The 14,219-nt window shown below is 41.2% G+C and overlaps 1 protein-coding gene across 4 annotated transcripts in view; it reads right to left on the bottom strand.

Annotated features, from left to right (window-relative positions):
• Positions 1 to 14,219, bottom strand: part of LOC136164855 (nuclear body protein SP140-like protein) — a 93,164-nt gene that overhangs the window by 6,606 nt on the left and 72,339 nt on the right. For 3 of the 4 annotated variants that reach the window (XM_065930408.1, XM_065930406.1, XM_065930409.1), the window contains 5 exons: positions 12,471 to 12,557; positions 7,807 to 7,881; positions 6,089 to 6,193; positions 4,118 to 4,260; positions 2,890 to 2,937 (listed from right to left, as the gene is read on the bottom strand). In XM_065930408.1, coding sequence (XP_065786480.1) covers positions 2,890 to 2,937; positions 4,118 to 4,260; positions 6,089 to 6,193; positions 7,807 to 7,881; positions 12,471 to 12,557 — 458 coding nt within the window. The remainder of the gene's footprint in view (positions 1 to 2,889; positions 2,938 to 4,117; positions 4,261 to 6,088; positions 6,194 to 7,806; positions 7,882 to 12,470; positions 12,558 to 14,219) is intronic. The other variant, XM_065930407.1, reaches the window with a different exon arrangement.

Consider the following 14,219-nt stretch of genomic DNA (forward strand, 5'->3'; position numbering starts at 1 on the left):
CATCCCACCAGAAGGAGCTGCATGCGGTGAGAGTATCAGCCTGAAGATTCATCATCAACAACCCAGGTAACCATGGGGCCTGGAGTCCTGGAGTTCTTGCACATGTCCCAGAGGAGAATGCCACTGCCTGTCACAGGTCTCCTGGGGCACAGCCTCAATGACAAAATGTGCCCAAACTTCCCAGGGCTGCAGCTCTTCTTCCAGAAGATCACTCTTCTCTCCCCTCCCTCTGAATCTGAGGAAGTCAGCTAGCTGGCTCTTCAAAGATAACTGACTACCACCCACCAGCTTTACATTGCTTTCCAATATTCAGTAGAATGACCTGGCCTCCATCCTTCTAGGGCAGGGGTTCCCAAACTCTGGGATCTAACGCCTGATGCTCTGAGATAGAGCTGAGATGATAATAATAGAAATAAAGTGCACAATAAATGTAATGCACTTGAATCCTCTGGAAACCATCCCTTCTCTCCAGTTCATGGAAAAATTGTCTTCCACGAAACCAGTGCCTGGTGCAAAAACCAGTGCCTGGGGACCACTGCTCTAGGACACAGGTAGCCTTAGCTTTGGTCTCCAGCCCAGGGCAGAGTGGTCATGGACAAGTGTAATCCAGTGGTCAATGACCTGAGAGGTGGCTATGTCACTGCTCACCTTTCTATTGCCCATTCTAAACTCACTGCTTCCCAAGTGGCTGAGTGGTAAAGAATATCCCTGCCAAGCAGGAGACATGGGTTCAATCCCTGGGTCAAGAAGATCCACTGAAGGAGGAAATGGTAACCCATTCCAGTATTCTTGCCTAGGAAATCTCATGGACAGAAGAGCCTGGTGCATGGGGCTAGAGTGCATGGGGTCACAAGAGTGGGACACAGCTTAGCAACTAAACAACAATAACCCTCTTAGTTATTCTTCCATGTTAGGCAATGAAGTTGAAACAATCCTTGAGGTCAAGGATATTGTTTCAATCTTCTAAAGACCATTGGGCATTTAGTAAGCATTCAATAATTGTATGTTGGATGAGTGAATAAATGAGTATCATTTCACTTAGAAAATCCCTTGGAGGAGGAAATGGCAACCCACTCCAGTATTTGTGCCTAGAGAATCCCATGGACAGAGGAGCATGGTGAGCTACAGTCCATGAGGTTGCAAAAAGTCAGACACAACTGAGCAATTAATACTTTTTTTTCCACTTGGGAAAAGAGATTACTTGCTATCTCTTAAGCAAATATTACCCAATATTAAAAAGATTATTCTAGAGGAATATTGTTGTACAGTTGCTAAATTGCGTCCAACTCTTCACGATCCCACGGACTGTGGCACGCCAGGCACCTCTGTCCTCCACTATCTCCTACAATTATTTTACAACACTGCAATTGTCATCAAAAGGTATTAGTGACCTTTGTCAGGAGCCAGGAAGCCATCATGTGGTGCTGAGAGTGACACTGAAGAGTCCCAAAGCCAAGGAAAAAAGAGGTTCTGAGAAACACAGAAGACCCATGGAAGTGGTAATGGGTCCTGAGGTTTCCCATTCGGGGAACATCTGCTCTTGTGCATGGGGAGATGAGAAATGAAGAGGCAACTTCAGGTTGCTGCGAAAAAGTGTTGTACCCATGACTAAGGGTAGCATCTGTTGTTAGGAAGATGCCAGCTTACTCCGGTAAACCAACTGAGTCACTCTTGGCACCTGGGGAATGATACAGATGCTGGTCTTCAGGATACTAAGTAGGGCAAATAATAGTTCTCTGCAGAAAATCCAGCAGGTGAAATGTCCCAAGGACTTAGAATTCCAACTATCCAGAACCTCAGATAATGTCAGGTCCTAGGTCTCACATTCCCAGTGGAAGATGAAGTCCCATGGGCCAACTATGTGTAACCTGTCTTAGAAGTTCTGTGAATGTCTTGATTGGCCATTTCTTTTTTAATAATTATTTTGTCTGCACCTTGCAGCATGTGGAATCTTAGTTTCCCACCAGGGACTGAACCCATGCCCCCTGCACTGGAAGGGTACACTTAATCACTGTACTGCCAGGGAAGTCCTTTGAATGGCCATTTCTATGTGGAGTACATAAGAACGGCACTTCTCACCTCCATCTTCAAGTTCTCATTCATACCCAAACTTAGAAAAGCCATCTCCGTGTCCTGAATCTACACTGCATCTTACATATTAATTGTCTCCAAAGAGGAAGGAATCACTTTCATAGACAGAAGGGAGGTCTGCACAGCAAAAGAGTTGCATCAAAGTAACCAGTTTTCTTGGCCAGCCCCTCCTATACAATCCACTGATCTCCCAAGAGTTTCCTATCCTACAGCACCATCTTCATGAAGGGCAAATAATGGTCCCCTGAAAAAGAGTATGTCTGTGTGTAGACTATTAAGGGGTGAAATGATCAGGAAAGAAATATGTTTCTCGTTGCCTATATTACAAAATGGTATATGGACCAAGGTAGATGATCTTAGACTGGGATTCTCTGAATGACTGTGAACATACTTTCATTCCATCAGATTTCATTAAAGTTAGAAAACAGCAACACTGATTTAAAAAATTTGGGTTTGACTTGAAGATGACCTTATCACCCTATCATAATATACTTTTACATATTCCATAATCATGCTTGCCTTTACAATTTTGACAACATCCACATCTATAGCTAAAGCACATCCATGAGGTCTATTCTGGTGGCTCCTTATCGCTTCTATTTCAAATGGTTTACCATTCAAGAAGACATTGCCATTCAGAACAACATATGTTCAAAGAAGCGACACTGAAGGCATATGCCAAAAGATTTTTAAAGGTGAGAGCAGAGCGTTATACAGTTGAGAAACCACAAAATAATACACTGTGCATGCAAAATCAATTATGTGATGACAATTTCTAGAAAATTATGTAATAATCACCTTTCTTCCCCCGTAATATTTCCTTGGAGGATTATGGAGAAGTCTTTTCTGAAAGATAAAAAGATCCAAGTATATGGTTGACCTGTGAGTCTGGCACTTCCAACCTCTTCCCAAATATTTCTACCTGGATGTCCCACTGTCAGCCCAAAGCCATGGTATCTAAATGAGAAACCATCTTCCTCTCCTCATTTGTATTTCTTCTAGAACTCAATCTGTGACACTTTAAGAATCATCTTTAGAACATTTCCCTCCTCTTGTGCTTTTCCCCTTAAGTTTTAAGAGGTTTTCCTATATAATCTCTTTGACACCTCTCACCCGCTCTCCATTCCTACCAGTCACTCAAGCTTGAGTCCATATACCAAGGCTTGTCAATCAGTATACACTTATCCCATGCTTACTGGGTGTCAGACATTCTCAACAATCTTGGACACACAAAGATGGACATAGAAAAAACAACGTGAAAGGATAAGAGTAAAGCTATAAGAAGATCTTAGTAATGGGCTCAGGAAGCCCAGGGAAGAAATGGTCAGGGCCAGTTTGGTCAGGGAATATTCAGGGAAGAATGGCATTGGAGTTGAGCACTGCATGTTGGGTGTAGGTTTCTTGAGCTGAAAAGATTCTGGAGTCATTTCAGGGTCCCTCGGCCATCTAAAACACTATTCTAAAAATGCCATTTCAGTGCTCGCTTCGGCAGCACATATACTAAAAATGTCATTTCATATCTCAGAAGACTTCATTGATTCTGTATTGTCTATGAGTTTAAACACTTTAGCCTGGCATTAAATTCCTCTACAAACAACTGAAATTGAATTGATGGATTATACCTTATTATATACAGTATGTCTATCTCAACCCACTGGGCATGGTTCTGGTTTTCACATCATTCTTTCTCTGGAATACCTTCTTCCTACCTGTTTGATTGTAAACTGTCTTCTTCTTCCAGTGCATAAAGTTGACTACATTCACCTGGGTCAGAATGATCCTTCTCTCCTCTGAACACCTATTCCATCCTGACAAAGGCAGTGGAATTTCCTTCCTCTTTCACAGCAGTGATGTGCTAAGTTGTACTGAGGTTAGGAATGTGGAACACTCTCCCTGGTTGAGAGGATAAACTCAGAGGCATCTGAGCTTTTGCAATAGCTCAACAAATATTTGGTGAGCAAATAGTGACCTTATTCTTGGGGGACAACAAGGAAAGTCACATCTTCTGCCCTGGCCCCCAGAATACCTCCATCAGCCATCGCAGGGGCCTCCCTCCACAGCGAACACTTAACTTCCAATTCTTTGATCTTTCGTGGCCGCCTCTGATTTCAAATTCCCTGGGGGTGAACCAGTCTCCGTTCTCACTCTGTATGCACTTCACCCAGACTCCTGTAAGACCAGGGTAAATTCATCTTCAGCCTTCCTTTTTTCAGGAGGTGGGCTCCCACCACACTGGATCTGGACACACCCAGTTTAGGCTCAAGATCTAAAACAGGAGAGTCTGGCCTCCCCTTTCAGGCTTCAGAATCCCCACACCTAGCCTCCAAGTCCCCTCACAGGAGATTCACTGCCTTGTGACAACATTTCTTTAACTGATGTGCAACAACAACAAAAATGATAATTACCATTAAAATCAACCTTTTAAAAGTATTTCAAAATCACCTACAAAGGAAAAGCAAGTGATTCTGAAGTGTGAGAGCATTTCAATTTGCCAGGGAGAGGACCTTGGGCCCATGGGAGCAGAAACTCAGGTTGGACTGAGATCTCTGATAGATGCCTTGTGGCTCAGAATGGTACCATAGCAGTATCTGAGCCCTTTATCACACTTCCTACCCAGTTCAATGGCATTATTGAGCAGATGTTTCCCCATTCCCCAAACCATGGATAGCTGATATTAAAAGTAATTGTGAAATGCTATCTGATGGTAAACTCAAGTTATGTATAAAAGATAATCACATGTTAGCATCATTAGTCATTAGAGAAAAGCACAGCCAAACCATGAGACCATTTCACACCCACTAAGATGGCTGTCTTGGAAAAATTAGACAATAACAGGTGTTGGCATGGAAACAGAGAAATTGGAACTCTCATACATTGCTGATGGGAAGAAAAAATATTACAGCCACTGTAGAAAACATTTTGATATTTCCTCAGTAGGGTTAAACATGGAATCATCACAGGAACCAGCAATTCCACTCCTAGGTATATACCAGAAAGAATTAAAGACTGTTCACACAAAAACTAGAACATGAATGTTCAAAATAGCATTATTCGTAATAGTAAAAGAGTGGAAACAATGCAAACTGATGGATCACTAAACAAAATATGGTATATCCATACCATGGAATATTATATTATGTGGCAATAAAAAAGAATGAAGTACTAATACATGCCATTACATGGATGAATCTTGAAATTATCATCATAAGAGAGAGAGCCAGTCACAAAATGGCACACACTACCTGATTCCATTTACATATACTGAGAATAGGACAATTTATGGAGCAGAAAATAGATTAGCCAGTTTAGGGTTGGGTGGTGGGGTGAGTATGATACTGGGCATTGATTACTTAGAGACATGGAGTTTCCTTTAGTGGGAAAGTATTCTGACAAAAATATTTCATAATTTGACTGTGGTGATAGTTACACCATCTTGTGAATATACAAACAAAATTCAACGTTGAATTGTACACTCTGATGGTGACAGTTAAGTTGTTTACTAATACTTTATATCAATTATGTAAATTAATTCTTCACAGCTATACCATGAAGCAGGATTTAATTATTTCTTTTTTAGATGAAGAATTTCAGGCTCAGAAAGGTCCCCTTCCCTACTCAGATGAATCAGTTCCTCTTGGCACAGGAGAGGCTGGGACTCAGGTTATCTGATTCTGAATTCTGTGCTGGTCCTCATTACATCAAGCACCTGTCCTGGTGATGATCATCCCAAGGGAGAAAGGACATGAAGGTGGGGACTGAGGGCCTCATCCCTTTTATTTCTGATTTACTTCTCTTCAGTTTGTTGGCTTCCCTGTGGACACGTCCATGTGGGACTGAGCACCTAATGTGTATGATTTCTTAAGTATGAAAATATTAACCTAGGTATCCCTTCCTCCTCCTCTCATGCATACTTTCACCACCATACCTTCACCTTTACTTCCCATTACTTCTCAAGACTCCTTCAGATAGGCATTGCATAGTAGACCTTAAAACTCACCTTCTTTCAATTTCTTCTTGTATAACTTCCCCTTCACCTTACCACAGGTCACAGGAATTATCTGAGAGTGAAAATTAACACGTTCATATCTGTACCTTCTTTTCCCTGAAAGAGAAGATTCCTTCATGGTCTCATTTTCAGTTACATCTGTACCACTTTTCCCATGTTGAGTTTGTTCCTATAAATGTATGAAAGGATGTAGAAAGCTTTATACCAAAAATCTCTAGAGTTAAGGGCTTCCCTGGTAGCTCAGTTGGAAAATAATCCACCTGCAATGCAGGAGACCACCTGCCAATGCAGGAGACATGGGTTTGATCCCTGGATCAGGAAGATCCCCTGAAGAAGAAAATAGCAACCCGCTCCCGTATTCTTGCCTGGGAAATCCCATGGATAGAGGAGCCTGGCAGGCCACAGTCCATGGGGTCTCAAGAGTCAGACACAACTTAGTGACTAAACCACCACCACTAGAGTCAAAGCCTTTCTTCCAAGTGGCATTTTTGATACATAACTACAGAATATCTACCTCTAACTCATCCCTCAAGTTTCACACAAAACAGAATGTGTTAGTAGAAAAATCAGGCCTCAATAAAACTGTCTTAGCTCCCAATCCAGTCAGCCTCACTGATTCTTATACAACAATGAAGCGTACAGCTGCATCATATTCTGAAGGGAGCCATGGGACTTCCCTGGCAGTTTAATGGTTAAGACTCTATGCATGGCGCACAGGTTTGATTCCCGGTCCTGGAACCAAGATCCTGCATGCCTCAGGGCCAAAAAAAAAAAAAAAAAAAGTTCTTTCTTTCTTCATTGAAGGGAATCCTCCAACTATTTCACCACAGTTAAGTAGCTGGAGCAAAATGAGAGACTCTACTTGCATCTCTCTATTTCAGGTCTGGCTGAGTGAGCAGAGAGGGCATCAGGGGAACCTAATGGAGGTGACGTCTGCCTTCTCTTTGGGTTCTCTGCTTTGTTTCACTGTCTTTAGCTAAAAGAGAAGTTCAGGAAGCTCTAGGATAATCTGCAAGTTACATGGGGAGAGGGCTGTTGGAGACTGAGTCCACAGAAGTGGGGGTGAAAAGTCTTTGAATAAGTTAGCTCAAGGAGGCTGTGTAACTGATCTTGACCCTGCAGTCAATGTTTTAGAGCCAAGATGGGAGGAGGGGGAGCTGTTCATGGTACAGTTTTGAGATAGTAGACTAGGAGAATTGGGATGGGCTGAGAAAGATGGTTGGCCTAATTCACCCTCTTACTTTACAGATGAGGAAACTGAAGGGAAAGCAGTCAAGTGACAGACCCAAGCCCACACAAGCAGAGGAGGATGATAGACTTCTGACCACCACTCCAGGCTATCCATGCTGTGCAACCTCTGACTCTCTGTATAGCAAGAGAAGGGCCAGTTAAATAATGTGTGGGTTATGTATGTGCCCTTTATGTACAAACAGACTATTTCCAGCTTGAAAGTGATCAGTTCAGTGGGGAGAGCATCACTGTGACAGCCCTTGAACCCAGGGAGTCTGGTTTAGATCTGTCACCAAGTTACTTGTTTGTGAAATTATCTTCTTTTTCATCCAGGCACATTTTGAACCAAATTATAAACTCTTTCTGTTAGTAAAGCTGCATAAGGTGATTAGGGAGATAGATTTAACAGTAAAAACAGAGTGCAAAAGAGGAAATTAGCTGCCTAATTATTGAGACAATATTTCCTTTTTCTTCCTTACCTCTTGACCTAGCTCTTCTCTGTGGGGTTCTGTCATTACTAGTAAAGTGGAGTCTAGGTCTGCCTCTCTTTTTCCCTGAGGAAATAGAAAAACAGAATCGTAGTCACAGACATGCAGTTGCGTTGCATCTATTAATGCTTTTCAGAATTTCCACTGAAATGTAATTTCCCAGAAGCTTGTCTAATGCACAAAGAAAAATATATCATTCCTAGTCTTTAAGCTACCAAGAATTAGATGGCAAATCTTAGACTTATATTTTACTTTTCATTGTTGCACATTAGTAAAACAAACAAAAAATTGATATCAGCATTTTACTTATATCCCAACAACCATATGTTAACTGTTTAATAGATGCCAATTGTACATCTACTAATGCACAATTAAGGGAAATGAGTTATAAGGAAGCTTATGGCAGGCTTTGCAGGTGAGACACATGTCATACACATCACCTGGAATGAAGCTATTCGTACATTTGTGTTGAAAGTGTTAGTAATGTAACCAAGAGTTTTGTCCACCTGAGCTTAAACAAAGATATTGGAATCTAAGAAACTAAGAACAAGAATGCTAACCAAGAGGAATGGGTTGATTTGAGTCCTCCAAAACCTTGATTTCACATAGTAACTAAGAATGGACTCAGTAAATATTGCAGCAGAGAATGTCCTGCCATTGACAAGTTAATTGGCTGTGGATATGTATCTCAAAGTTTGCTATCATTCACATGTACTTTATTTCTATGGTAGGAAGACAAATTCATTTCCTTCTTTCTGAGTTCAGTATTCACCATCCAATGACCACCATCTAGTGGGAAGGGTAATTGAGACTCCAAGAAGAAATATTTTCCAGACTACTCCTTCCTAAGTGCTATAAACTCTAAGCAGACTATGAGCATATATCAGACCAGCAAAGTAAAAAGACTCTTTCCTTCAATCAAACCCAAAGTGGATCGATTGGTTGGCAGGATAATCTTACTTTCTGGTCTTAAGACTAAACAGTTACTGAGAGGATTTTCAACTCCTCAAGATCAAAATGGCCCTATGGGACAGATCTTGATGATTAGACTTTATCAGAAGGTCTAAAACTTACAATAACCTTGCAAGTGGTCACCCTGTTATTATTTAACAGGGTAATATGAGCTCAAGGAAGAGGCCTACAGAGATTTATAAACTTGTATAAGAAAGACTTCTGGGCATACACACCGAGGAAACCAGATCTGAAAGAGACACTGTCTCTGGCCACTGGCCCCTGCAGAATTGTCTGTCAGCTCCCCTTGCTGCTGACTCTCTGCTGGGTTCCTAACGTGGAGACCCTGGCAGGAGAGTGGGAGTAAGGGGGGAGCCAGGTGTTTCAATGTTCATCGCATCACTGTTTATAATAGCCAGGACATGGAAGCAACCTAGATGCCCATCAGCAGACGAATGGAGAAGGAAGTTGTGGTACATATACACCATGGAATACTACTCAGCCATTAAAAAGAATTCATTTGAATCAGTTCTAATAAGATAGATGAAACTGGAGCCCATTATACAGAGTGAAGTAAGCCAGAAAGATAAAGACCAATACAGTATACTAATGCATATATATGGAATTTAGAAAGATGGTAACAATAACCCTATATACAAAACAGAAAAAGAGACACAGATGTACAGAACAGACTTTTGGACCCTGTGGGAGCAGGCAAGGGTGGGATGTTTCGAGAGAACAGCATCGAAACATGTATATTATCAAGGGTGAAACAGATCACCAGCCCAGGTTGGATGCATGAGACAAGTGCTTGGGCCTGGTGCACTGGGAAGACCCAGAGGGATCGGGTAGAGAGGGAGGTGGGAGGGGGGATTGGGATGGGGAATACATGTAAATCCATGGCTGATTCATGTCAATGTATGACAAAACCCACTACAATATTGTAAAGTAATTAGCCTTCAACTAATAAAAATAAGTGGAAAAAAACAAAAAAAGAAAGTATTGGGTTGGCCAAAAAAGTTCCTCTGGGTTTTAAATGTACAAAAAATCTTGAATGAACTTTTTGGCCAACCCAATAGAAGAAAAGTAATAGCCATGGGCCAGGGAGAACCACTAAAAATGTAGAAATGTGGTTCTTAAAGAGGTGGATTAATCTTTTGACTTCCTCTTACTTTCTCCCTTTGGAAGGTGGGTCCACCACACAGCAGAAGGTCATCCAGCCAGGTATGGCTCTCAAGGCGCTCCTCACCTCCTTGCTCACCCAAGATGCCAAAGAAAGAAAGAAAGAAAGAAAGTGAAGTCGCTCAATTGTGTCCAACTCTTTGCGACCTCATGAACTGTAGCCTGCCAGTCTCCTTCATCCGTGGGATTTTCCAGGCAAGAATACTGGAGTGGGTTGCCATTTCCTCCTCCAGGGCATCTTCCTGACCCAGGGATCGAACCTGGGTCTCCCTCATTGCAGGTAGACTCTTTCCTGTCTGAGCCACCAGGGAAGCCCTTAAGATGCCAAAGTGGTAGAATACTCTAGAAAACCAGGATATTTCTGGCCCTCTTTCTCATTCCTCCCTCCTCTTCTAAAGGTCCATGCTCACAGACCAGTGAGAAGAAATCCAGACATCTCATTCTTGCCTCTCTGTCTGCCACTCTCTGGTTATGCCTTTCCTAGGTAATGGGTGTGTTGTAGTTGTGCGTGCATGCGTGTGTGTGTGTGTGTGTGTGTAAGTCGCTTCAGTCAAGTCCTATTCTTTGCAACCCAATGTACTGTAGCCCTCCAGGCTCCTCTGTCCATGGGATTCTCCAGGCAAGAGTACTAGAGTGGGTTGCCATGCTCTCCTCCAGGGGATCTTCCCCAGCCAGGGATCGAACCCAAGTCTTATGTCTCCTGCATTGGTAAGCAGATTTTTTTTTACCACTCACACCACCAGAGAAGCCATCAAATCTGTTAGCCTACTATCTGTAAGGAGAACAATAAAATACACTGCAGTCGATTCTAGTTTTTGGAGCTTCTGGTAAAAGGAAATTTTGAGCTTAAAACCCACTGCTTCATAATATAACACTATTGCATTTTACTTGCAAAACTGATTGGCTGATCAAGGCAGGATTTAACTATTTCTATGTCCCCAGGGTAGAGTACCCATTTAATAACCCTGAAGCTCTGTAACAAACCCTAATACATACTATAGCAGTCAGATTATAATCTAGGTCTATAGTCATACCAGTCTGAACACATATGATCTTGCCTAATCTTGGAGGCTAAGCAAGGTCAGGCCTGGTTAGTACTTGGATGGGAGATTATAATCTAAGGCTATTTTTTTTTTAATTGTTATGGTTGGTATTGGCTTCCTTGGTGGCTCAGTGGTAAAGAATCTGCTTGCAATGCATGGGACATGGGTTCAATCCCTGGCCTGGGAAGATCCCCTGGAGAAGGAAATGGCAACCCACTCCAGTGTTGTTGCCTTAGAAATCCCATGGACAGCGGAGCCTGGCGGGCTACATCCATGTGGTCGCCAAAGAGTTGGACACCACTTAGAGACTAAACGGCAACAAACCAAGTGGTTGGTATTAACCTCTAGAAGTAAATGTGACAATTTTTCATTTAATACTGTTTTCTCAAAATCTTAGTAGTACTAAGTCCCAAAAGTTGAGAACAATTCACTAAGTGCCAAAAAGTATGACCAAGTGCCCCAGTCTGTTCGGGACTAAGGGGTACCCAGGATGTAGGACTTAAAGTGGCAGAACTTGGAAGGTCCTCAGCAAACCAGGTGGAGTTGGTTGCCCTACTTCCAAGCAGGAAGATGCCCACATCTGAAGGCAATGGACTGAACCAGGTAGGTGACATCCAGAGTTTTAGTGGAATAGGTTATGGAGGTACTAAATCTTCATTCATATACAGACTATATTTCTTTCCCAAAACTTCAAGCTGGGGGCCTGACCTCACCTCTTCCCTCACTGTCAAGTCAATGAAAGTATCATATGGAGAAAAGAGCTAATGACTGTGGACTTTTCTCCACAGTGTCAACTCACAGCTGTGCCTGCCGGGTAAGATGCTACCACATCTGATCTCTCCTCTCTCATCCACTTTCCCAATCCTGAATGACTCAGACTAGCAGTTCCTAAGCGGGAATAGAGCCAAGAGAGAGTGAGAAAAGACCTCAATTATGCTGCCTCTTCACTATAGGTATTTCAGACCAAGCTTACTCAGGAGGAAAGAGTGGAGGTGCTTTGAATTGGAGAAAAAAACTAGTCTTAATACCAGGCTAGAAAGGACCCTCAATAACTGGAAAAGACTCTTACTCCTATGAAAAGGGAACATGAAAGCTCTATGACCTGCTCCCAAATAAGAAAAACTTAATAGAAGATTGATTTGAAAGGGCAACGAAAGAATGAACTTGCTTTCTACTTACAATTTATAAAGTCTAGCCATTTTAGTAAACCAAAGATGTGAGATAAAGGAATCTTTGTGAAAACAGATAAAACTCAGAGGAAAAAAACTTAGATCCTGGGCAGATAAGAGCTATGATATAAATGCAACCGATTTATAAAGTTGGCTTCAAATGGGTTTGCTTTCTAGATTTCACGGCGGTCAAATTGACTGGTAAGGTTGACTAGAAAAAAAAATGTGCAGAGTAAGATCTGTGTTCCCCAAAAGCATAGCAAAATTTCTGTTGATCCTTCAAGGCAAAATAGAAGTGTCACAGTCTTACTCCTGATCTTGGCAGGGTCCTGCAGGCGCATTTTCACCATCTTTTTACTTGGAGCTGGCTGGTCATCAGTTTCGCTGTTGTCTGGGGTTAGGCAGGGGAAAATACAGAGTTATGCAAAAAACAGCTGACATGTGAGATGAAAAGCAAGTGAGGAATGTTATGAGAGAGAGTATAAGACAGGGGGAAGAATACGAAATAGGAGCCAGAAACCCATGAAAATCTGTTTAACTCTCTCTGTCTCTTCCTTCATAACATAGATCTACTACTGTTGTTCTGTCTCATCACAGAGTTGTTGTGAAGGTCAGTGTTAAAGTTTTTCAAAAGTGCTCTATAAGTTGTATATTACAAGCTACCACACCTTACGGCTGTCTAATTGTAAAAATACATTAAAACGTATCAATCTACCATTGGCCATGTATTGAAAACAAAAAGTTCAATTCAGAAGTATCCAAAAAGAAAAACAATGAGTACTGGTTTTAATTCTGAACCCCTGAACTGTGCACTCAGACAAGAAAGTTATGGCAAGGGATCTCAAGCAGGTGTCCAGAGCATTTTCTATTTATGAGGGATGATTTTTAAATTATGTACAAGATTTCATTACACTTAGGGGAAATGTGGTTTACAATTGATCTGTGGACACAAAGACCTGTATGAAAATGTTAAAAGGATTAAATACAAATATTTAGTGTTTTGAAAATAAATCATTCTTAAAGATGCAACCACTTTTTTTTTTTTTTTTGAACAATATTATACACATCCCACTAATAGGGCAGCCACAGAAATTGGCAAGAACATAAGATATATAGATTGGTGACAAATAAAAATTTTTCACTGGACTCTAAAATCTTACATAGATCTACTGACTCAAATATTGGAAATCAGGGACTTCCCTGGCAGTCCAGTAGTTAAGACTTCAAGCTTCTAATGCAGCAGGTGTGGGTTTGATCCCTGGTCAGGGGAGCAAGATCCCATATGACACAGGGTGTGGCCAAAAAAAACCTGGAAATCACGTGGGAAATGAAGTCCAGTCCTCATTGTCTAGAGGAAGAGTGTTCCTTAAATTGCTACTAAAATAAACAAGATTTCATGGGTCTGCTGAGAAGTAATACATACACATTACTGAAAACTCAGAAAATAAAAATTGCTTGAAATATCACCATCTGGAGAAAGCCACAGTTACCTTGTTCAAAAATTTCCTGTTAGACCTTTCTTTTTGCACATTTTGCTGTTTAAATAACACTTTTCCATTACAATAGTTGAACATGTTTAATATTTTGAATTTATACATATAGCTTTAAAAAACATAAAAATATAAACATCACCTATATTCCAATGACTACTGCATATTTTTTTGGATGTACTGACATTAATTTTTCCATGTATCTATGTTTGTCTGTCTCTATATAGATTGATGAATATGTATAAATAAGGATTTATAGAGGTATAAAAACACATAATGCTTATACATATATTTAACACACACATACTTGCACACACATACACTTTATAGTCTGCTTTGTTCATTTAGGCTTCTTTGGAACATCTCTCCAAATTAATAATAATTTCTTGACCTAGGAAAGAAGCCATGTATTGGGGACAGCAGTGTCTGTACCATTTAGCTCTGCACTACTGCACGTGTGAAATATAAACCATTTTGTTGAAGCCAGTATATATGGCAGTCTCTTTGTTACAGTGTCTTGGCCTGTATCCTAACTGACACTTCAGCTAGAAAACTATTGTTATCCTCAA

The sequence above is a fragment of the Muntiacus reevesi genome, chromosome 3 (assembly GCF_963930625.1).
Source record: "Muntiacus reevesi chromosome 3, mMunRee1.1, whole genome shotgun sequence".
In the NCBI taxonomy this organism is placed as follows: Eukaryota; Metazoa; Chordata; class Mammalia; order Artiodactyla; family Cervidae; genus Muntiacus; species Muntiacus reevesi.